This window comes from Sminthopsis crassicaudata, chromosome 1, assembly GCF_048593235.1.
Source record: "Sminthopsis crassicaudata isolate SCR6 chromosome 1, ASM4859323v1, whole genome shotgun sequence".
Lineage (NCBI taxonomy): Eukaryota > Metazoa > Chordata > Mammalia > Dasyuromorphia > Dasyuridae > Sminthopsis > Sminthopsis crassicaudata.
Window position 1 is genome coordinate 218,520,012 of NC_133617.1, and position 24,802 is coordinate 218,544,813.

The following is a 24,802-nucleotide window of genomic DNA, read 5'->3' on the forward strand; positions in this document are numbered from 1 at the left end:
GAAGGAAGTTATAAAAATAGTGAATTTTTTCAGCATATAGTTAGGCAAGACCATAATAATGAAATTCTTATCAGAATACATAAAATTTGTTTTCATGTTACTTCACTATTGTGAATAGCTGGCTCATTAAACATGTGCTTTTATAAATAACTAGGATTCAAGACAACCATTTACTAAAGAAACTACTTTTTCTTTTTATCTTTCTCCTTTAATTGTTGCAATTTAAGAAGAGGATGAGATGGAAATAATGTTAACAGAAGGGAAATATCACTTACTTTGCAGATAATATCTTTACAACTAGAATTTAAGAATGCATTTATTATTTGAAATTAAGAATTCTGTAATAATAGTATTTAAAAATATTCATTTTCAAATAAAGTCGGGTAGCTAGTGATTCCTAATCAGCATTTTATGATTAGCAAAAAACAATTCTCCCAAATAAAAAAAGTAAGTCAATAATCACTTATGAGGGTCTTGCTACGTAGAAGATGAAATTTAAAAACATTTGTTTTAAATTTACCTTCATTTACCAACCAGATATGAAAATGTAATATTTGGTTTTTATTCATCTGCCCATTTCTGTATATAAATTTCAACTGTATATCCAATTGAGAATTGTTTTCAGTAACTGAAATAGTTATGTGTAGGCCACATTTGATTCATATGAAATGGGAATTCCATTCATAAGTTTGAAATGTGGTGCCTCACTTCATAGTACCTCTACCATCCATCCCTCAACATTTTTGACCCCATGGACTTCCCTATAGCAAATTGCTCTTGGGGTTCCTGTAGTCCCCCAAAATTTGAAATATTCAATATTTTAATTTTTATTCATTATTTTAGAATTAAAAATAATTTATATAAATTGCATTTATTTTCTAATCACTGATCACAAATCTTAACCAAAGTTTTTCTGTATCTATAACTCATTTCTAAGAGCATCATTGAACTGGATAGTACAGTATTGTTGCCAAAAATTCATAATAATTATCTAATGCATCTCTTTAGTTTTTGTTGTTGTTGTTTTTCTTGTTTTATATTTAATTTTTATTTATTACAACTGTACATGAGATCATTTTATTTTTGCATCTTTTTAATGGTTTCTTTTTTTATATTTGCCCTTCTTTCCAATTTGTTTGGATGTGACTTTATGCTCAAGAATTTTTTGTAATCTTTGTCCAGCTTTAGCCTGGTGATGACTACCTTTCTAGGATGAATGTGCACACAGACAGTTGTGCCATTAGCTTTTTCTCACGCACATGCTCAGTGTAGATGATGTATTTCTGTAAACCTGGACACTCTTGCCAATTTGCTAACCTTGTAGTTTCCATGAACCACCTGGACCAGATAAGCATGGAGCAGACATTGTATTTTCATTTCAGGTCTTTGGAAATGGGGAGGACATGGTCTTCCAGCAAATGTGGGAGGGCACCTTGAAGTATCTCTTTCAGTTCTTGCTTTCAATCAGAAGTCATGAAGGGGTTGAACTTCATTTTGGCTAAACAAGGAGGGGAGGGAAGAGAAGAAAGTAAATAATAACTTGTCTCTATGACTCTTTAAGGTTTATGATGCTTGCCTCCTAACTGTTTTTAGGGATAGTAAAGATATTACTCTCCCTTTTACAAAAGAGGAAACTGAGACTCAGACAGGTTCAAGATCTGACTATAAGGCAAGTTCGTTCTGGAGTTTCCCAACACAGATCTTTTTCTTCCTCATCAAGCAGTGCTCCCATAGTGGGGCCCCAGGAAGAGTGGGCAGCTGCACTCTGGTTCTTTTGTGTTGTATCTCACTTAATTTGCTAGCTAGAATGTTTTTGGAAAGTTCATTTAGCAGAAGGTAATTATAAATGGGTTGCTTTATTTTTTTGAACCTTGTTTTTTAATTTCTAAAAGAATTGATTGCAACATATTTGAACATAAATGAAAATTATATCATGACTTTTGTAGTTATTTGTTATTCTGAATGCCCACCATTTGACTTGACTTAAGTTCTGATGACTACTTAAATAATTGCTATACCAATTTTAAACTAAACTATACTATACTGTACTATACCATACTATATACTACTATGCTAGTTTTACTTATAAAAAGTGTGATTGGTTTTTATGGCAGTGAATTTTAGAAATTATATGTGTAATCAGTATATTTAGTGTGTTTCAACATATTAGCTCTCTTTGAATAGGTCAACTTTAGAGCAAAAAAAATTTTTCTTTAAACTTTCACATTTTCAGTTTTTCTTTGTTCCCTCTTATTTTTCATAATCCTGTTGACTGGCTTTAATTTAAGTTCCAGGAATTCTATTTTAATAAGAACAACATTGTATTTTCCTGACCTAGGAAAATACACTTTCAATGTATTGAAAATACATTAATTTATTGAAAAGAGGAAGGGTTACTGATTTATATTAATACATTTTAGATTTTGATACAGAAATGTTATGGCTGTTCCCTTCCCCAGCAGTGCCCTTAACCTATTTTTCTATGTATTTTTCATTACTTAGTTTAGGTTTCACTTTAGTATCAGTACTATATTGACATCTTTTTTAGATAATTTGGCATTTTCATGTCTTCCAGTTTCCTGTGTCTTGACTGTATGCTTTATTGTCCAGCACAATCTGAGGCAACATTCGTTCAGTGATTAAGACTAGGTAAGAAATGAGAGGAAAAAAATCATTCTGGGAGAGAAAGACCCTCAGGATTTTTTACCAAAACCAACAATTTCTATTTACATTCATTCTGGTCCTGATATGTATCTTGCCACTGGACTCAGATGTTTCCTAAGAAGAAAGTGAGATGCTGGTGACTTTGCCCAATTCCCTCTCTTAAATACAATTCATTTGCATGTGCTGGCATCATTTCCCTGATGTCATGATCCTTTTTATGAATGAAGGATAAACAACAGCACAATATTCAATTTATGAAATAAATATTAGATGTTCATTAAGTACTTGTTGATTAAAGTGGAATGTGAAAAGGCTTTTGGTACAAATATATTCAAGCATTTTTTTAGTGTAGCTTTGAAGATAATTTACAGAAAATATAAATTAGAATAATATCAATACATCAGTTCAACAAACAATTTTAAAGTACCTACTTAGCTCAAGACACTGGGGAATACAAAGCCATAAAAAATAGGTTGGATATAAAATATGTAAAACTAAAGTTCTATATAATGTAAATAATATAAAGTTCTATATAAATGTTAGCTGTTGTCAATTAGTATATTATATGTCAATATAATATATTGTCAATTAATATATTAATTTATAGCTGATAAGTACTAGAAGTAGGGCTAAACCCAAATCTTATGGCTTATTTTGGTAACACAATAAAACTTTTGGTTTTTTTTTTGTTTTTTTTTTTTTTTTCTTTTTCCTGCCTCCAGTATATCTCTTAAATAAATTTTTATTGGCATGAGTTTTCTCTTATATAAAGTTGGCATAAGGAATAGAATGCCAAACTTGAAGTCAGGAAGACCAAATTTTGCCTTAAATATTTAATGATTGAATGACTCTGGCCAAGTCATTTGTCAGCCCCATTTTCCTCTATTGTAAAATGGGTACAATAGAAAACCAAACGAAATAACTTATAAAAGGTATTTGCAAATCTTAAAATACTGTAAAATTGCTAGTTGTTATTTTTGTTCCTGCTAAAATTCCAGCTAATTGAAGTTTTGCTATACTTCTTAAATATGTGTACGTTTAGAAACACTGTATGTTTATTCTTTTTCCCTTTTAGAGGCTCTAGAATAGGGGTTCTCAAACTATGGCCGGCGGGCTAGATGTAGCCTGCCAAGGACTTTATGCGCCCTGTGGGGTTATGGCAAATGGGCTAAAGGGCTGAGACAAAGTGTGAGCTTTTGTTTTTACAATATTCCGGCCCTCCCACAGTCTGAGAGACAGTGAACTAGCCCCCTATTTAAAAAGTTTGAGGACCACTGCCCTAGAATATAAAAGTAATTTGTATGTTACATTGTTGTGTTGGGGTTTTTTTTGTTTGTTTGTTTTTTTATTAATTTGGGCAAGTAATTGCCTTGTTTTGAAATAGATTTAAAAAATGGATTCCCATTTTTATTATTTTCATTTAATAATTGAATAGATTTAACATCTGACTAGATCAATAATGTGACTATGTTGGCTAAGAATTCAAGATTGCAACCCTTAATCACTTCCTCATCTCATGTAAGTTTTATTCGTATCATTGTATAACTAGAGTATCCTACCCAGTGAAAGACCTTTTATCCTAGTTGTTAACTTTTTTGGGATATCATTCTAGCCTTGACTGCTGGCTTCTTGTCCCACCTTTTCACAACATGAGCTGCTCAATTCCCCTTCTGGTCCTCCCATTTTCTGAGTAATAACTCTTATTCTTATTTTATCACCTAAACCATTAGAGTAGCAATGTTCTGTAACTTATCTCTGCCCAAGTGTGTGTGTGTCTATTACCATTAACTAAACCTGAACCTTCCATTCAACAGAGATTATGGGTCACATCATTCACAGAAATTGGCTATTACCTTTGTGGCCTAATCTCTGATTCATTTTCTTCATCTGAACTAAGTAGGATATATATAGAGAGCTTTCTAGCTCTAGATGTATAATGCAAAGAATATTATTAATAAAAAAAAGTGGTTGAGGTCTTTGAGCCTATGGAGCACAGTGCAATCCTATTAACTTCTGGACCCAGTTTGTTGTCTCTCTGCAGTACCTGTCCTCTGTTTTTTATTACTTCATTATAAGAATGCATGACTCCTTGGAACAAAAGAGCAAAGATACTTTTCCAACAAATAGTCTTCATGTTAAGATTATGGATGATTCCTTTATAAATGCCACTATAGAAAGAACTCAGTTCAACTATTTGCCCATTATCAAATGATGTAAAACAGAAATATGTCTCTTCACTAGAAGTGTTCATTACTGTCATGCTGTTTGCATATTGTTGAAGTAGAAAAAGGACTTTCTAAAGATAACGAGGCACCAGTTTGTTTGTTTACAACTTTCATGGCTATTGTGCTGCTTCTTCAGACCTACAAATAAGATTTTCTGGGAAGTTTGGGAGCAGATGGGCAGGATGTTTACAAAACCAGTAAATACTGACTAGTTAAATAAAGCATAAAATATTTGGAAGGAAGTAATACAAGATAAAACTAAAGTAACATGTTTTCAGTAGAATGATGAGAACAAAAGTCATATTGACAAGGGCTTTAGGAAGTGAAGTAGACATTAAGAAAAGACTATTCCTCAGTTGATGAGTTTCTGGTTTTTTGCCAAAACAAAAAGAGCTACTATAAATATTTTTATACCTATGTGGTTTTTTTCCTACTGTTTTTGATCTCATTAAAACGGGTAAATAATGGTATTAGTGCGTCAAAGGTTATATACAGTTTAATAACTTTTAGGAAACAGCTCCAAATTACTTTATGGAGTAGTGGGACCATTTCATATCTCTGTCAACAGTTCCTGTCTTATCATAGCCCTCCAGTGACTGCCATTTTCATTTTTTATAAACTTGGCTAATCTGATGCATGTCAGTAGGAACCTCCAAGAGATTTAATGTGGTTTTTTTTATTAGTAATTCTGAACATTTTAAAATATTTTTCATAGCTTGAAATTCTTCCTTTGAGAACTTTTAATATCTTTTGACCATTTATCAATTACAAATGATTTTTCATATAAATTTAAACTACATATTTGGAAATTAGACTTTTTATCAGAGAAACTTGATGCAAAGATTTTTTCCCCATTTACTTGTTTCCTTTCTAATCTTAGCTGCATTTAGTTTTTTTTGTATGAATTTTTAAATTTAATGTAATTAACAAATTCTTCCCCTAATCATAGATCTGAAAGATAATTTCTTCCTTTACTATAACTCACTGAAATCCACTTCATTTGCATATCATAGCATTACCTCCCTGATGTATTGGTCCTCTTTGAGAACACATAACTTCTGTAAAAAGGAATAAGAGCTGCCTCACTGGAGACTCAAATGGAGCTAACCAGTTGAACAACACATCTCCTTTCCTCTTCTCTTCTCATATAAAAGTGTGTGTGTGTGTGTGTGCACGCTCACACACACACACACACACACACACACACACACACACACACATTTTTTAAAAGCTAGGTAAAAGAGGCCATTCTTTGCCTCATTTGTACCTACCCCTAATCACTGATTATTACCTTCAGACTGAGACTTAAAAGGCTTTGGTTTATAAAGGCCCACTGCATCCAGGATCATTTCCAGTTGTCCTGATCTATAGCCACTGGACCCATATGGCTCTAGAGGAGAAAGTGAAGCTGGTAACTTTGCATAGTCCCCTTTCACTTAAATCCAATTCACTTGATTGTCATAGCATTATCTCCTGATATCATGGTACTCTTCAAGAGCAAAGGACAAGCAACATTTTTGAGAAAAGAAGGGATTGGAATACTAGTTCAGAGGGTTGAAGTAGAATTACATGTATTAAGGAATGGAAAGATATGAACATATGTGTAAGTAAAGGGGAAGGAGTCAGTAAAGAAATAAGAGATTGAAGGTGCAAGGAGAAACAAATAAAGCAATTACTTGGAAGACAAAAATAGATGAATATCGAGGAGCAAAATTGAAGATTTAATCTTAGAAAGAAGGGATGTTATTTTCCTCACAGGCAAGAATAAAAGGAAGATTCTGATCTAGAGATAGAGAATAATTTTTGCAGTTGATAGGAAGAAAATTGAAGATCCTCATAAAAATGAAAAGTTTTCAGGTTATTTCATTTACTTGGGATGGGAGGAAGCCTGATAGATTTTAGGTAGTTTCAACTGGTTTCTTTATTGCTGTAGAATATTAAAGAACTGCTCTGAAGCAAGATCATATTGCTTTTTTTGTCTTGAATTATGGCTATGAAAATAACAAGTCAGAAATTCTGCTTATTTATTATTTGTGAATTAATTTGTTTCATAACTAGGATTTACATATTTTATCTTTGTTATATGAAATATGCATTTCTGTGCCAATATAGAAGCAACTTAAAGATTAGTCCTTTATTGGAGGGTTGTTATTCTGAGAAGTCTGCCTTTTGTGAGCCAAAATAATAAAATATCAGAAAATCTTATACCTAAACTTTAAAAATCTGATATTGAGTTATATTGTAACACATGTAAAATGTATGGGATTGCCTGTCATCGGGGGGAGGGTGTGGAGGGAGGGAGGGGATAATTTGGAAAAATGAATTTAAAAATTTAAAAAAAAAATCTGATATTGAAAGAAGACAAATCATCTGGAGATAATTCATTTTGTCTGTACAGGGGCCTACAAGTTCTATTTTATGCCTTTAAAGACATTAACCTTAAAAATATATAATGGTAATAAATGGTATCATTCTTTCCCATCTCCACCCCTGACTTTTCCTAAGCAATTTGAAATAATAAACAATGATGACCATATATAAATCTAATAATGAGTCATATGTAATGCTGTCTTAGATTAGTTTATTTTAAGAAATGCATATTAACTAATTCAATTCCAGAGTTGCTTTCATATTAAAAACCTTGATTTCTTTTTTTTACTTAAGTTAGTTTTATTAATTTTCTGATTTGCATTTTTTTTCTTTCCCAATGTCTAAATAAAAATGCAAGAAAAACAAAACCCCTGTTAACAAACATTTATAGTCAAGGAAAATAAATTACCTTATTGGCCATGTCCTCCAAAAAATATCTCATTTTAAACCCTGAATCTCTTCTCTATCCAGAAGTGGTTAACATTTCATTTGTATCGTCTGGAATTTTAGTTGGTTTATTATAATGATTCTTAAAACTTTGAAAGTTGTTTGTCTTTGTTTATTGCTATATTGTTTAAATCATTTTCCTGTTTCTCACTGTGCTCTCTTTCCATTCTTAAAGTTGTCCCATGTTTTTCTGAAACATATTTTTCATTATTTCTCATAATACAGTAGTATTCCAAAAGATAGATTCCAATGGAGAGACAATGGTCTCTCCAGACCATAACTTATTTGGCCATTTTCCTATTGATGAGTACTCTCTAAGTTTCTGAATCTTTGCCACGAAAAAAAAAATAGCTGCAATAAACACTTTGATATATAATGGATCCTTTTCCTCTATTGTTGTTCTCTATGGAGTAGAAACCAATTTCTGAGTCAAAGGATATACAGTTCTAATCATAGAATTATGAACTCCCTTCTGTTTATTTTTTTTTATATTTTTCCCCCAATTAGATGCAAAACAGTTTTTTACATTTCTTTTTAAAACTTTGAGTTCCAGATTCTCTTCCTTCCCTTGCAACCCACCATTAAGAAGACACGTGAAGTTATATAACATATTCCTTAAAAGTCATGTTGTGAAAGAAAACATAGATTCCCTTCTACCCCAAAAAAACCCAAACCCTCAAGAAAAGTAAAGTTAAAACAAAGAATATGCTTCAACCTGTATTCAGACACAATCAATTATTTCTCTGGGTATGGATAGCAATTTTCATCATTTCAGAGTAGTCTTGGATCAGTATATTGCTGAGAGTGGCAGTCATTCACCAGCTGATAATCCCACAACATTGCTATTACTTTATAACCAATACATTTCACTTTGCTTGAATTGATGGAGGACTTTATAAGCATTTTTTAAAACTTTTACAAGCTTTTCTAAAAGTATATTCAACAATTTCCCATGGAACAATAATATTATATTACCTTCGTGTACCACAATTTATTCAGCCATTCCCCAGTTGATAGACAGCCCCTCAATTCCCAATTCTTTGCCCTGAGAAAAGAGCTGCTTATAACAGCTCAAATATTTTTGTATATATCAATCCTTTTTCTCTTTTTAAAATCTCTTTTGGGAATGATACCTAGTAATGTTATTGTTAGGTCAAAGAATATGCATCATTTTATAATTCTTTCAGGATAGTTCATATCTTTTGATCATTTGTCAATTAATGAATGAATTTTTTAAAATAAATTTCACTCGGTTCCCCATATATTTGAGAAATGGTGACCTTCATCAGAGAAACTTGCTTCCAAATTTTTTTCCACAATTACTATTGCTAAAAGTGTATTTCTCCTATTTATTCTATTTTCTCTCTCCTTATACTCTGACCCTTCTCAAAAGTGTTTTGCTTTTGACCACCTCCTATATGCCCTCTCTTCTATCACCCTCCCCATTTCTCATATCCTCTTCTTCTACTTTCCTGCAGGATAAGACAGATTTCAATGCCCATATTGAGTATGTATTCTATTTCCTTTTGAGTCAATTTCAATGAGAATAAAGTTCATTCACTTCCCTCCTTTTCTTCCCCTCCCACAATAAATGCTTTTTCTTGCCCTTTTATTGCAGATAATTTATGTAAATATGGGCTCCCTTTAAACACACACACACACACACAAATAGTTGTTTTCTGGAAATTTTTCAGGAATAAAAATTTTGGTTAAAGAAAATTCATTTGTGTTTCTTAGAGACAATATAGCATAGATCAAAAGAGTTCTGTACTTAAGAGTCAAAAGATTTTAGTTCAGATTCTGTCTGTCCTTACTACTAGCAATGACCTGGGCAATTGTGTAATTTCTGGTCCTAAATCTCCTTTGTAGAATAAGAATTATCCTTCTCTCAGGTTTGTCAGAGAAAAAGGTTTTAAAATCTTTTTTTTTTTTTTAATTATTCAGCATTCTTTTCTTTTTAAAATTTTGAGTTCCAAATGCTCTTCCACTGAGAAGACAAGCCAAATGGTATTAGTTAAAGAAAGTGAGAAAATAATACTTAAGTTTGTACTGTGAGTTCACCATTTCTCTCTCTGGAAGTAGTTAGTACTTTTTTCATCCTTTGGAATTGTCTTGGATCATTGATTAGAGTAACCAAGTCTTTCACAGTTGGTTATCATTACATCATTGATATTTTCTATGTTCAATGATCTCCCAATTCTCACTTAACTTTGCATCAGTTCAAATAGGTCTCAAGTTTTTTTTCTGAAACCACCCCCCTCATCATTTCTTATGTTGCAGTAGTACTCCCAATTACAATCATATGTTTCAACTTGTTTCAAACATTCCCCAATTGATGAGTGTATCCTCAATTTCCAATTTTTTGCCACCACAAAAAAAGAGTCAAATATTTTTGTACAAATAGATCTTTTTCCTATTTTTTTGATCTCTGTGGAATACAGAACTAGTAGCAGTATTTCTGGGTGAAAGAGTATGCAGTTTTATAGCCCTTTGGTTCTCCAAAACACCAGATTATTCCAAAATATTCTCCAAAGTTATTAGATTGATTTACAACAAGCAAATTTTGTTAGTGTATCTGCTTTCCCTCATCTCCTCTAGAGTTAGTGATTCTGATGGGTATGAAGTGGTACTTCAGAATTGTTTCAATTTGCATTTCTTTAATCAGTTGTGATGTAGAACATTTTTCATGACTCCAGATAGCTTTGATTTCTTCTTCTGAAAACTACTTATTTATATTATTTGACCATTTGTTAAATTTGTCCTTTGCTTTTGAGAGGAATAAATTGGATTTACGTGCAGCAGGACTGTGCAAAGTCACCATCTTCATTGTCTCCTCTAGAGCCATTTGGGTCCAGTAGTAAGATCAGGATGACTGGTGATAGCTCTGGATGCCATGGGAGGCTTTGGCCTTTTTAAGCTTAAGTCTTAACGAGATCTGTTTATCTGAGGTAATACCAATTCAATGATTAAGGCTTAATAAGAAATGAGACAAAAAATGGCCTTTTACCTAGTCCACCAAAAAAAAAAAAAAAAAAAAAAATGGGGAAGACCCTCAGGGTTTCTGGCCAAAACAGAAATAATTGCTATTTGCACTCACTCTGAACCATCAGAGCCCAGTGACCATATAGGGTTTGGACTGAGACTTGTTTTTGGCCAATGAGGATTTAAAGCATGATTCTTAAAAAAGGAAATCTAGCCCATAAACTCCAAGATATCCTATGTGATTTCAGCAGTAAAAATTTATATTCCTTGGGGCAGAACACCTTCAGGTAAGAGTATGATTCCCTCAGAGGACAGAAAGGGAGGAGACAGAAGGAAAGAAGGACCTGTGTTGTCCAGGCAACTAGCTAATTGGGTCCCCAGTAATGCAGCTGTTAATACACTCAGATTGATGTTTCTTGTTTGTCCTTCCTTTTTGAAGAAGACCAAGACTTTAGGAGGATAATGTCATGAATTGTAAATGAAGTGGATTTAAGTGAGGCAGATGTAAAGTCACCAATCTTACTCTACTCTGGAGCTATCTGAATCCAGTAGTAAGATATAGATCAGGACAACTGGAGATGGCCCCCTTTGACCAATTATCAATTGGCGAAAGACTCTTATTTTTATAAACTTAATTCTCTTCCTATATATTTGAGAATTAAAATATTTTATCAGAAATGTGCTGTAAAATTTTTTAATATTCATTAACTGTTTTACCTTTTATCAAAATGCAGTTTCTCCTGTTCTTTCTTTTTTTAATTGTCTATTTTTCCTTTTGCTTTATCTGAGATCATAATTTCTATTTCTGCATTTTTTAATTGAATCATAATAGTTTCTGCTCTAGATCTTTATCTTGATTCTCTGTGTGTGTTTCTGTTTCAAGTGTATCTCCTTTAAAAAACATATATTGGTTTCTACCTTCTTTGATTTTATAGGTGAGCTCTTCCCATTCCCATTCACAATTATGATTACTAATTATTTTACTCCATCCTATTTCCTTCCATTTATTGTTCTCTTTCTGTTCTGTCATTTCTCAAAAGTGTGTTTTGTTTTCTGACCATAGATTCCCTTCATCTACCCTCCCCTTTGTTTTCTTCCCCTATATCTCCTCCTACTATATCGCTTATCTGCTTTCCTTCCTATTTCCCTATTGGATAAGGTAAATTTCTATACTTAATTAAAATTGTGTGTGTATGTGTTTGTGCATTGCTTCTACACACACACACACACACACACACACACACACACACACACACACACCATTTTCCTCTTCACTATAAAAGTTCTTCCTTGCACGCTTCCTTTGTGTGAGAAAATTTTTGCCAGACTCATATCCATGCTCTCTGTCTATATAAGTTCCTTTTAACTGTCCTGATAATGATAAAATTCTTAGGTGTTAGATGTATCATCTCCTCATATAGGAATGTAAACATTTAAAGTTTATTGAATCCCTTAATATTTATTGTTTCATGTTTGCTTTTTTATGCTTCTCTTGAATCTAGTGTTTGAATGCCAGGTTTTCATTTTAGCCCTGGTATTTTCATCAAGATTGCTGGAAAGTTCTCTATTCCATCGAACATCCATTTTTCTCTCTGAAGGATTATACCCAGTTTTGCTTCATAGGTTATTCTTTGTTGTAGCTCCTTTGCTTTCTGGAACAGCTCCTAATCTTGAATGATTCTATCTGTGGCTCACAATATTTGAATTTTTTTCTTTTTTCTTGGCTTGGAAGCTTTGGAATTTGGCTCTAATATTCTTGGGAATTGACTTTTGAGGATCTCTTTTGGGTGGTGATCAATGGAGTTTTTCAGTTTTTATTTTGACCCTAAGATTGGGTCAGTTCCTTGATTATATCTTGAAATATGATGTTTGGGGTCCATCCTTCCTTATTTTTTCTTTCCCTCTCTCCTTCCTTTTCTCCTTTCTTTTCTTTTATCTTAGCTTTTAGGTAGTAGAATAATTCTTAAGTTATCTCTCCTGGATCTGTTTTCCAGATCAGTTTTTTTTTTTTTTTTTTTTTTTGATGAGGTATTTCACATTTTACATTTTTTACTTTTTAAAATTTTCTTATCTTATGTAGCTTTTAGCTTCTTTTGTTCATTTCTCATTTTGAAGGAGTTATTTTTCTCAGCAATCTTTTATACATTTTTTTACATTTGGCCAGTTTTGTTTTTTGAGAGATTTCAGTGAATTTTTGTCCCCTATAAAAGGGGACAAATGATAAACATTAGCCCAAGTTTATTTTTTAAAGTGTTATTTTCTTTAGGTTTGTTTTTGCCTCTTTTACCAAGCTGTTAATATCCTTTTCATAATTTTTTTAAATTCTGCAGAATTTTATTAAATCTTTAAAGTTCCACTTTCCATCACAGTAGTCCTAGTGTCTCTGTTTGGTGTTGGATTCTAGCAGGTTTTTTGATTTGCTTATTTTGGTTGTTAAATAAGGAGATCCACCTTTATAAATACAGGTGATTTGGAATCATGATTATGATTCTCCTGTGAGCTGTTTTATACTTGGCCTTGCCAACAGATGGGCTCATTCTTCCTGTAAAACCAGCTTCTCACCTACCCTTTTCTGCTCAATCCTCCTTTATTGTACTATGAAAGGCTAGAATCTTCTTTGCAGTTTCTGTGATTACTTGTTTCAGAGGTTTCCAGATTTGAAATACACAACAACCTGCAGATACAAAGGCTGCAACCCCAAGCTCCAGCACTATTAGTCTTGACCAATTACTGGTCAAAAACACTGGGCTGTTTGGCAGCTAGTGGAGCATACTTGGTCTCATTGACTGTGCATCTTTTTCAGGAATTCTTATTGGGCTTAGGTCCAATTAGCACTTTTCCTTGAGATTTTGAGACTTTTTCACATTGTTATTGTCTAAATTTATGCCTTAATCATTCTTAATACCGTAGTAGCTCTTTATGCTCCTTTTTGTTGTTTTCTCATTGTTTCCAGACTGTTTCTTGACTGAACTTCATGTTAAAGTTTAGTTCTGTTTCATCTGGGGATAGGAAGCACTGTGCCAAGCTTTAGGCTTTTTTGTATTTTCAGAGCTTGTTGTGGGAATCTGCAAGTTTGGGGTACTTCTGAGGTGGTCTTATCCATGGAGGAGAGATGTGGTTACTGTTCCTCTCTGGTTTTTACCCAGTAAAAGCCTCTGTTCCACGCAGCTGCAGGCTGTAGCTCTCTTCTTGGCCTTGGAACCATGACCAGGGCCTCTGTGTGAGTGACTAACAAATCACACTCTTCTCCATTCCAAAACTGTGAACCAGGACTGGTATGGGAATTGAGTTATTGGCAGCCACTTTTACCTAGGACCAGCAAACAATCCCAGTTATTAGAACCCATACTGTCCTGAGTTGAGAGCTCCTGAAGCTGCTGCTATCAATTGTGGTCTCAGTCACCTCTAAGCTCCCCACTGGTGCTGCCACACTAGTATCTCAGAACTAAATTGTCTTAAATTGGAGAAATGTTTTAGACTGAAAAATTTATTGCTGTTCCAAAATTTGAAGTTACTTTGAGGGGAACATTGGAAGAATTCAGCTGAGTTGTTGTTGCCCGTATCCTGCCATTGTGGCTCTGTCTTACACAACATATTTTTGATTTTAAAAGAATCTAAAAGAGTGAGCTATTATGATTATTTCCTTTATTCTCTCTCATTATCCAGCTATCATTTACTGAGTACTTACTGTGTTCAGGTCATATTTTGGACTTCAAATATAGTCAAGACAATATCTCTGTCTTCAAGGGGATTATCTTATAGATGCATAAATTTTAAAAGATAATACAATATTACACTGTCAAGTAAAATATACAAATGCTACAGCATTTCAGAAAAAAGAGTAGTTACTAAGGACAAGCATAATCAGATTAATCCTTGGGCACCAAGTATTTAAATAGGACAAGAGCTTATTGCATGCAGAGAAAACTTACTTGAGCAAGGCAGAGAACTGGAAGGTTCAGACTAGATCATTTGACTGGAACAAATGAATTTTTGGGATGTAGCATAATGTAATAGATTAAATACTAGACTGACTCAGGAAGATCTAGGTTTGAATTCTGCCTGTGGCACTTAGCTGAATAACCCTGGGTAAATCTTTCACTTGTCTTATTCTTAAAATGGGAATAGAGAGTTGTCAGTATTAAATGAGAATATGATATAGAAAGCACTACATAGCTTTTAGTTGTACATTAATATTCCTGTAAAGGAGATGAAGTTAGAGAATGTCTTGAATGCCATGCTAAAGAGTTTGAAATTTATTCTATAAATACTGAGAAGACATTGAAAATGATTTTGATATGTTTTTGATAGAGATAGAGATGATATTTTTAGGCAGCAGTATATAGAATGAATTCAGAGGAAATTTACTGAGAAGCTTTGTATTATATTGTCACTTGTAGCTCCAAGAATCTGTCATGAATAGCAGACTGGTAAAAGCCATTTCAGGAAACCAAGTAAACCAGATTGAGGGTAGGTAACTGATAGGCCTCAAACCAAAACCATTGATAAATTAGGGAAATAGACTATTCTAAACAAGTAAAGACTTCATCTAGTGAAATGAGTAGATGAGAATACTTTATTCCAGTAGCCCTTAGAGCTTGATTATACATTTGTATATGCTAAGGTTATCTACTTCAGCCCAGGCCATTGTCTTCACTTTGTCTTACTAATGGATTTCTGTGACAGAAAAGATAGTGAAGTTGATGACTTTGTATAATTCTGCCTCACTTAAATCCAGCTCACTCACAAATTAAGATATCATCTTATGATGTTATTTGTTCTTTGAAAATGAAGGATAAATAACAGTATTCCATTCTAAATATGATTTTTTAAGTCTTAGAAAAAAATAATGACATTGACAGAAATAATAAAGTCTGGAAATTGATATTGTTTTGAAGGGAAATGATGAGCTAAGGAGTCAGCAAGCATTTATAAAACACCTATTTTGTGTTAGGCATTTTGCTAGGTGCTAGTTATATTTAAAAAAAAAAAAAAAGGTACCTTTTCTCAAATAGCTCACAGTCTGTGATGTTATATTTTAACTTTGCATTGTATTTCCATAACTTTTTGCAAATATTAGTGAAAATATTAGAAAAGAAAGAATGAAATTTATTCAAGTAAATATTTCTTTTAAATTATGGGAACAAACATGACTTTTATTACCTCTTGAGCTCTCTTTTAGCTCCAGGCTATCTCATTCTGTGAGTCTTTTATTTTTGTTTTTAATAGCAGCATTTTATTTTAATAAGATAAAGATAAATCAATCAAAATTAAATTCTTTGGTGGGGGTGGATAGAGACAAACTTAAGTCTTTCCTCCCTGGGGGAAAAATGCACTGGGGTGTTTTGTGTGTGTGTGTGTGTGTGTGTGTGTGTGTGTGTGTGTGTGTGTGTGTGTGTGTGTGTGTGTGTGTGTGTGTTTATGAAAACTATTGGTGAGGTGGCCCAGATTGAATAAACAAACATGAAAATTTCTGGGAAATGTCTTTGAGTATTCATGATAGCCTGACCTGAATTTGAAAAAAGTCAAGGAACAGTGGTTGTGAGCCAAAATTATTCAGACAGAAAATAAAACAGCCACCCAAGACTAGAGGAACAGAAGGTTGCAAGCCAGGATGTGATGCAATTGCAGAGCATATAAAAAATTCGTGAATATTGGGTCATAGGAGAAGATGCTACAGTCTAATAAATTTCAGGTTGAACCTAGAAGACCACACTGTGACCTTTGAAGACCTATAAAGAATGAGTCTAACTCCACACCACTCTAAAGGTATTAACCTGAATTAGTCAAATTAATAATAATATTATTTTTAAAAGAGATTACTAGAAGAATAATTCTGGACTTGCAATAAGAATTTTATCATTTAAGATTTACTAAATAACAAAACCAAAAAAATTAGTTAGGAATATACATCCAGAACTGAACTTTCTAATGATGAAACACTTCTTCTAATGCAAGATTAGGAGTTTTTGTCATTTCTGTAATGGGCTGCAAAATATTTCTTAGGGTAGTATCAATTCTACAAGGTAATTGCCTTCTATCTTTACTGCACTCAATTAGAAATGTAAATTTAGAAGAACTCAAATATGACGTGTTCATTTACTAAGAGATTTTTAATTCTGTACATTATTTTAACATGTGTTCTGATTTCTTTCCTTCCCTCCATATTCTGATACCATTCTTATGTTGTCTCCTATTTCTTGTCACATAAGTTTACATTAGTTTAATTGGACTATTCTTTGACTCTTGAGTATGCCCTATTTTCCCCTTCCCAAATAATCTGTGACTTTGCTCAGTCTCTTCTTTCTCTGCTTTTTTGAATTCCTACCTATCCTTTAAATCCTAGCTCAGGTAACATATTCTCCATGACTAACCAATTAGTCATTAACAGTGAAAAATATTGCATATCTTTTATACATTTATATTTGTTTGTATTATTTATGTAACATAATGACAAGTAGATAACTCAGAAGACTTGAAGTGTGTTTCAGTAGAAACAAGTTATGGCCGGTTTGGCCTTGCTAAAAACTTCTCATACAATAATGACAATATTAAATAGGTAATTTAATTTTAAATATTAGGCTTTTAAGAATATTAATTAATATTCTTAATATTTAATAATTATCTTTAATATTGTTTGTTTTAATATTAAATATTTGACTTAGTCTGCTTTTCCCACACCATCCTAGCTAAGTGTGAAAAGGCTTATCATTGACTGCTTGATGATAATAAATACAATCCTTTCTGATAAAATCTGGGGCAAAGTAAGGATTTCCAATGTCACCACTATCAGATAGTTCTAGAAATGTTTGCTAAAACAGTAAAACAAAGAAATGTAAGAAATAATCATCATAGGCAAATAGAAAACAGTTCTTTGCAGAAGATATGAAGATTTATCTAGAGGAAAAATGAACTGAAAAAATTAATCAGGACATAGAAAATGAAACAACCCACAGAAACAATCAACCTTTCTGTATATTACTAGCAAAATAGTGGAAGAAAAAAAATCCAATCACAATAAACTATAAAATGTATAAAGTATTAATATACTTTTGTCAAGACTTAGATGGATACATCTACCCTAAATTCTTAATTGGAGAAGTCATAATTGTTAGTAGTTAGGCTGTGCCAGTATACTAAAAATAACAATGCTACCTAAGATAATTTATAGATTTAATGTCTTGGCAGCCAAATTATGAAAGGATTATTTTATAGAACTAGACAAAATAATAAAATTCTCCTAGAAGAATAAAAAGTCAAGATTCTCAATGAAAAGAAAGTAGGGGTGAAGAATACATTATAATTTTCAGATATTGAACTATCTATATCTAATAAGTCAATAAATAATTGTTTGCCACTGGTTTAAAAAGTGAAAAAGTTGGTCAGTGGTTAAGTAAATATGACCCAGAAGCAACTAAACACAATCAACAAGCATCTATTGAGTACCTATTGATTTTTGCTAAGGGTCACAGCTATTAAGTGTCTGAGGTCAAATTTGAACTCAGGAAAATGAGTATTTCTGACTCCAGCCAAGGTATTCTATATACTGTATACATGCCCTCATCAGAGAAGGTACTGTGCTCTTATGAGTAAAGCATAATTGAATTAACTCAAAGGAAATGTAAGATGAACCAAGTTAAAGAGTCCATAGATAATCATAGGGACTATTTGTGCCTGATTTGTGATAGATCTCATGGCCACAGTTGGACACACTGTTAACTCCATTCTATAATAGTGACATTGAAGGGCAATAACCAAGTACCTACTATGTGATAACTCTCTGTTAGGGACTAGAGATACAAATATAAAAGAAAAAAAAAAAGATAATTCATACTTTTTTGTTTAAAGGAAACAACATGAACATATATAAACACAAGCTAGGGAAGGAAGACACTCACCATGAGGTAGAAGACACAGGAAAGGCTTCATGTAGAGGGTAGAATTTGAACTGAAACCTGAAGGAAGAAAGATAGAGTTGTCTCCATGACAGAGGTGAAGAAGGACTCCATTCTATGGAGAGGATACAGTCAATACAAAAGCATAGAAGATTATAGCATAATATGTGCTAACTCAAGGATACCACCCAACTGCTAAGGAAAATCGGAAAACAATCTGGAAGACATTAGGTTTAGTCTAGGTCATATTAAAATTTAGAAAAGGGGGAAGAATTCTTTATCAGATCATAGAAGATTTTTTTTTTTAAGGGCCATTTCAGTTGCACCTGTTGGAAAAGCTTTATAAAAGCAGTGCATTAAGAATTAGAAGAAAATATTGGATTTGTATCCTAAAAAGATCATAAAAGATCTCAATGGAAGTTGAGTGGCTATACCTCAGTTGGATAATCTGTATAAGTTGTGGTACATGAAGGTAATGGAATACTGTTCTATAAGAAATGATGAGCAGGCTGATTTCAAAAAAGCCTAGAAAGACTTATGTGAACTAATGCTAAATGAAATGAGCAGAACCAAGAGACATTGTACACAGTAACAAGATTATGTGATGAATCAACTATGATGAACTTGGCTCTTTTCAACAATGAGGTGATTCAAGGTAATTCCCATAGGCTTGTAATAGAGAGTGCCATCCACATCCAAAGAGACTACTATGTAGATTGAATGTGGATCAGAGCATAGTATTTTCCATTTTTTTGTTGTTTGTTTGCTTGTAGTTGTTTTTTTCCCCCCTTTTAATTGATTTTTTTGCACATGATATGATATGGAAATATGTTCAGAAGAATTGCATATGTCTGACCTATTTTGGATTACTTACTGTTTGGGGGAGGGGGAAGAAGAGGAAGAAAAATTTGAAATATAGTTTTGCAAAGGTCACTGTTGAAAACTATCTTTGCATGTATTTGGGAAAATAAAATACTATTAAAAATTTTTTTAAGAATTAGAAGAGAAATTAATTTATACCAAATATAGGTTTTTAACCATTCTATAAAGGGAATGGTGCAAATATATAAGAACAAACCATTCTACAATAGAAAAGGAAAGGACTTGAACCTGCCGTTTTCAAATAAATCAGTGGAGCTACCAACTATTCCAACCTTTCTGGAACATAGTTTGGAACTATACATTAAAAGTCAATAAATCATATAAAGTCTTTGACCCATTAATGGAATTACTTGTCATATATCCCAAAGATGTCGAAAACTGAGGTAGAAAACCCTTATGTAGAGCGCCAAAAAAAAATTATAACAGTACTTTTTGTTCTTACAAAGAACAAATTAAATGCCATTTGTTTGGAGAATGCCTGAACAAATTTTAATATGCAAACATAATTGTATATTATTTTGCTGAAAGTAATGACTAATAGGAAAGATTTCAGCTCAGTAATTCATCATAACTACAAAAAAACTGATAAAGTACACCTGTCTATTGACAAAGAGGAGACAGACTAGAAAGACAAATGTAGACACATTTTTAGATACAGCCAATCTCTTGATGTGTTTTACTTGACTATGCCTATTGATTATTGAAAGAGCTTCCTTTGGGGGAAGGATGAGTTAATAGCTAGTGATAATGATGCAAGAGAGATTTAGAGTCTCCAAGAGAAATGAAAAAAGAATGGAACATCAGTAAAGTATTTTTAAAAGTATAGAAAAAAATTTTTAGAAAACAATGCAATTTTATTACTATATTGTAGCCTATTTTTAAGCTGCAACAAGTAGTTATGGTTTTTCCTATTCAATTTTATATCTCATTCATTGTATATTGAAATGCTTTTGGTGAGCTTAACTCATAACCCATTTTTTAAAAATTTAAGAACTTAATATCCTCGATATTAAATCAACAAAAAATTATCAGTAACTTCAACCAAGAGGTAGAAATAGGTGAGGACAACAACAAATTTCCTAAAAGATATGGTTCAGGATTAAAGAATGAGAGAAGCCAAAGATTTGTAAATTCTACAGAAATTCCCCCCAATGCATTTTTAATACTTTAGGAAAAAATTGGAATGTGAAGTATTAAATGACATCACAAAAAATAGAATTGATTATCAGACAGAAAATTGTTTTTAATGATTCAGCATTCATTCTAACTTCAGTTGTCTATGTATATTCTAGTCACCCATTTATTAAAACATCAAAAGGACTACTAATATAGAGGGAATAAAAAGAGAAAGAATTCCTTGTGCTATTAAAACAACTAACCTGACCTATTTAAATAAAATATTAATCTGAAAAATGGGAAATGCATAAAGCAAGAACAACAATGCTGATTATAGCAATTTCAGGTAAAAATTAACTGCTATAAATCAATTGTCATAATGAGGAAATGAAAAGTGACTCCCAGACTATATTAATTCAACACCTTACTTGATAAGGGGGGAAAAGAGGACAGATACTGGACACATCTTCATAAAATCTCTTTCAAAAGTATAGTGGAAAGTTATGAGAAATACTGCCTTATAAAACACCTCAGTTAACAGGCCCAACTAAGAAAAACCATCTTAGGGGAATTGATGACAAAATTGGATGGGAATCAACAAAATAAAGGAAATTGGCAAAGATCTGCCAAGATCTGCATTGAGGGCAATAGAGTGAGTGACATTTGGATGATAACATCACAATCCTGAAAGTGCTAATAGAGGAAATTGAGATAGCAGTTAAAGCAACTAAAAATTAGAAAAACAGCTGACATAGATAATATAGTATTAAGGTACATTGAATCATATCAAGAAAAGATAACCAGATGTCTGAGGAAATCCTTCAAAAAGGCAGCTAAATACATGAATAACTACTTATCCATTTTTATACTTTTCTTGCTTTTTAAAATTTCAGAGACATTGTGAAGAGTGAACTGAAAGTTGACTTCACATTTACAAAGAGGAGGCTTATTGTGGTTTTGACCATGTAATTTCTCAGTGTCTGAGCTAGCTCTCTAACAGTTTCATAGGAAGAAGCAAATTTCCTCACTGGCAATATTCTACACAAGTCAATTTCAGACTAAAGTTAATTTTTATTAGAATAAAAGGCAGCTAGGTAGCACAGTGTATAGAGTACTGGCCCTAGAGTCAGGAGCAGCACCTTAGTTCAAATTCAGCCTCAGATACTTGATACTTAATAGTTGTGTGACCTTGGGCAAGTCACTTAATCCTGATTGCCTCACCAAAAATTTATTATTATTATTAGAATAGTTTCCACTGGTATTTAATAGTTACATTCTTGACTTCTCTATAACATTTAACACTATTAATTACTATTTTCTCCCTTGTTCCTCTCTGGGTGTTGGTGACACTATCTAGTTTCTTTATTTTCACATTTGTTTGGTAACTCTTCACTCTTTGCTTGACCATCATCCATGTCTCCAACATTTTGTAGAAAGCCACCTTTTTTTCTCTTGGTAATCTCATTAGCTCCAATAAATTTTCATCTCTGTAGAGATGACTTCCAGATGTATATATTTTGTCCATTGTCTTTCTCCTGAGCTATATTTATATGTTACCAGCTACATATATATCCCATAAACATTTCAAATTTAATATCTCTAAAACAACTCATTCTCTCTCCAAATTCACTTATCTTGCTAACTTTTCTAGCTTATCAAGAGTAACATCCTTCTTCAATCACCTAAGTTCTCGTACTCAGAATCTCTTGTCTTTGGCCCCTAACTCTGACCTGCCCCACTTTTCAAGTCTTGTCATTCATATCTCCTACTTCACACATTCTCTACTTATGGGTACCAGGTAATTATAATAGTTTTCTAATTAGTTTCTCTGTATCAAGTGTCTCCTGGCTCCAAAACATCAAAGCATACATTATCCAAAGCAATTTTCATGAATTTCTGATCTAGGAATGATTTTATTGTCCCAATAAACTCTAGAGACTCAGCATTCATATTAGAATCAAATAAAACTCCCCTAACATTTAAAGTCTTTTACAAAGTGGCTGTCTTTTTAATAATAACAAATTATTCTTCTTCTTGCTGTTCTTACTTGTGATATACCATCTCCTGCCTTCATTCCTTTGCCTTGACTGTCTTTCATTCTTGGCATGTACTTTCACATCACCTCCAACTCCTAGAATCCTTTGTTACCTTCAAAATTCTGTTTGAATTGTGCCTTCTACAAAAATTCTTTCTGATGTCTTCCAGCTGCTGACGTTCTTTCCCCAAAAATTTAGCTTGTATATGAACTTATTTGGATACATGTTGTTTCTCGTGATAAAATGCAAGGTAACTTTTATTTTTATCCTTTTTAGCCATGCTGCTGCTACATAGTAGGTGCTTAAATAAAAATGTTTCTAAATTGAAATCTTTTGACCATGTTAGGCCTGAAATAGGGGATTGAGATTTTTTAAATATTTGGCTGTTGTGCTGGAAGTCAAGCATAAAATTCAAAGAGGAATTCTCTATAATGAAGCCCTCCATATATTTTCAGTTGATTTTAAAGAGTCTCCTAAATGATATTCAGAGAACTCAAAAATTTAGACTCACCTATCTACACACTAAAACCAAATGGATGAAAAATAGCTGACCTGTCTATAGTTACTTGTCTATCAGTATATTTGTCTGGGACTGATGCTTCCAATAGACATTGAGCCAAAGTTTATAAAACTGGTGATTGGCTTGGTAAGTTGTATTGAAGGAAAGCAAAAAGTCACATAATTCTGAGGTTCGTGAGTATTTGACATGAAAGATAATTCAGATATGTCAGTTTTGCCATATATTTGAAGTTTAGGTAAAAACTGCAAAAATTTGAAACTTTTAACCCAAGTGATTTTCTTTTAGAATTTGCATGTATATGCAAGGGAAGGGTAAAAGCATAAACCCTGCTCAGAGAAACGGATTGAATGTTTCAAATAATTTTTTTAAAAATTAGTTTGTCAAAGGAAACTGGTTATCCTGATACTATCTTATCACTTATTAAGGAGAATCATATTTGTTATTATTGTTTTTTGGAATAGTGATAGCTATTTCCAAGTATATTTCTCAAAAGTTTTTCCCCTGCATTAGAAAAAACAATTGATTACATCCTGAATGGGAAAATTAGGGTTCAAAGAATTTTAATTACAAATATTCAAACTAAGGTATTGAGCGTGGAAATCAGAATATTAGAGTTGTAGAGACCTTGAATTATCTATTTTAGCCTCACTTTATCTATGAGGAGTTCCATTCCAGAGAGATTAATTATTTGACTAGATCAAATCATCTTATAACATAGTTGATCTTGTTAAATAACAAAGTGTTTTAATAGACAAATCAGACAAAACTAACTTTCCTTCTCCCCCCCCCCCCTTTAATTTTCATGTTGTAGAGTGGTGAAACCAGGATAATATCTCACTTTCATTATACTACATGGCCAGATTTTGGAGTCCCCGAATCACCAGCTTCATTCCTCAACTTCTTATTTAAAGTTCGAGAATCTGGTTCCCTGAATGCTGAATACGGACCTGCAATAATTCACTGTAGTGCAGGCATTGGCCGGTCTGGCACATTTTCATTAGTTGATACCTGTCTTGTCCTGGTAAGTGCTTTTTAAATATACTGTTTGTTTCATTTTATTTGGGTTTTATCTCTATGTTTAGGTCTAAGTTTAGATTTTATTTCTGAACAACAAAGTGTTCATAGCTGTTGAATGTAGGGAGAAAAAAAGATCTTTTGTAATATTTTTCATTCTCCCTCTCCACTCATTTCTTCCCTTCTCTATTTTAAAGAACAATTTTATTGATTTTTCTGTTTACATCATCTTCATTTTTCCTTCTCTTTTATGTATATTAGTCTTCTATCCTTGGGGGGGAGGGGAATGTTTCTCAATCCTTATGTTCTTTCAGATAATGTTCTGATTTCTTTTCTTCCTTTCATCAGCAAATTCATCACTTATGTAAAGTGTAAGCAGTATCTTTCTTTTCTCACTTCCTTAACTGCTACATTTGGTTTCTGTCTTTTACAAATAATTTTAAATACACCAGTAAACATCAATTGGATAAATATCATTCTTTCTTTTGTTGACCTTCTTAACTGGCCCAGGATCTTGTCTCCATCCTGGCCTTAATTAATTAAAATCTTACACTGTAACCATGGCTTCTTTACCTTCCCACTGGTCAAATTTTACCATATCCCATTTGCTAAAATATCTCTTCCTCTTTTCATCATAACACTTACTTCTGAA

At 32.7% G+C, this 24,802-nt stretch overlaps 1 protein-coding gene across 4 annotated transcripts in view; it reads left to right on the top strand.

Annotated features, from left to right (window-relative positions):
- The window catches only part of PTPN2 (protein tyrosine phosphatase non-receptor type 2), a 93,219-nt gene that overhangs the window by 44,534 nt on the left and 23,883 nt on the right, over window positions 1-24,802 (top strand). For all 4 annotated transcript variants that reach the window (XM_074274612.1, XM_074274613.1, XM_074274611.1 and 1 more), the window contains exon 6: window positions 23,948-24,157. In XM_074274612.1, the coding sequence (XP_074130713.1) occupies window positions 23,948-24,157 (210 nt within the window). The remainder of the gene's footprint in view (window positions 1-23,947; window positions 24,158-24,802) is intronic.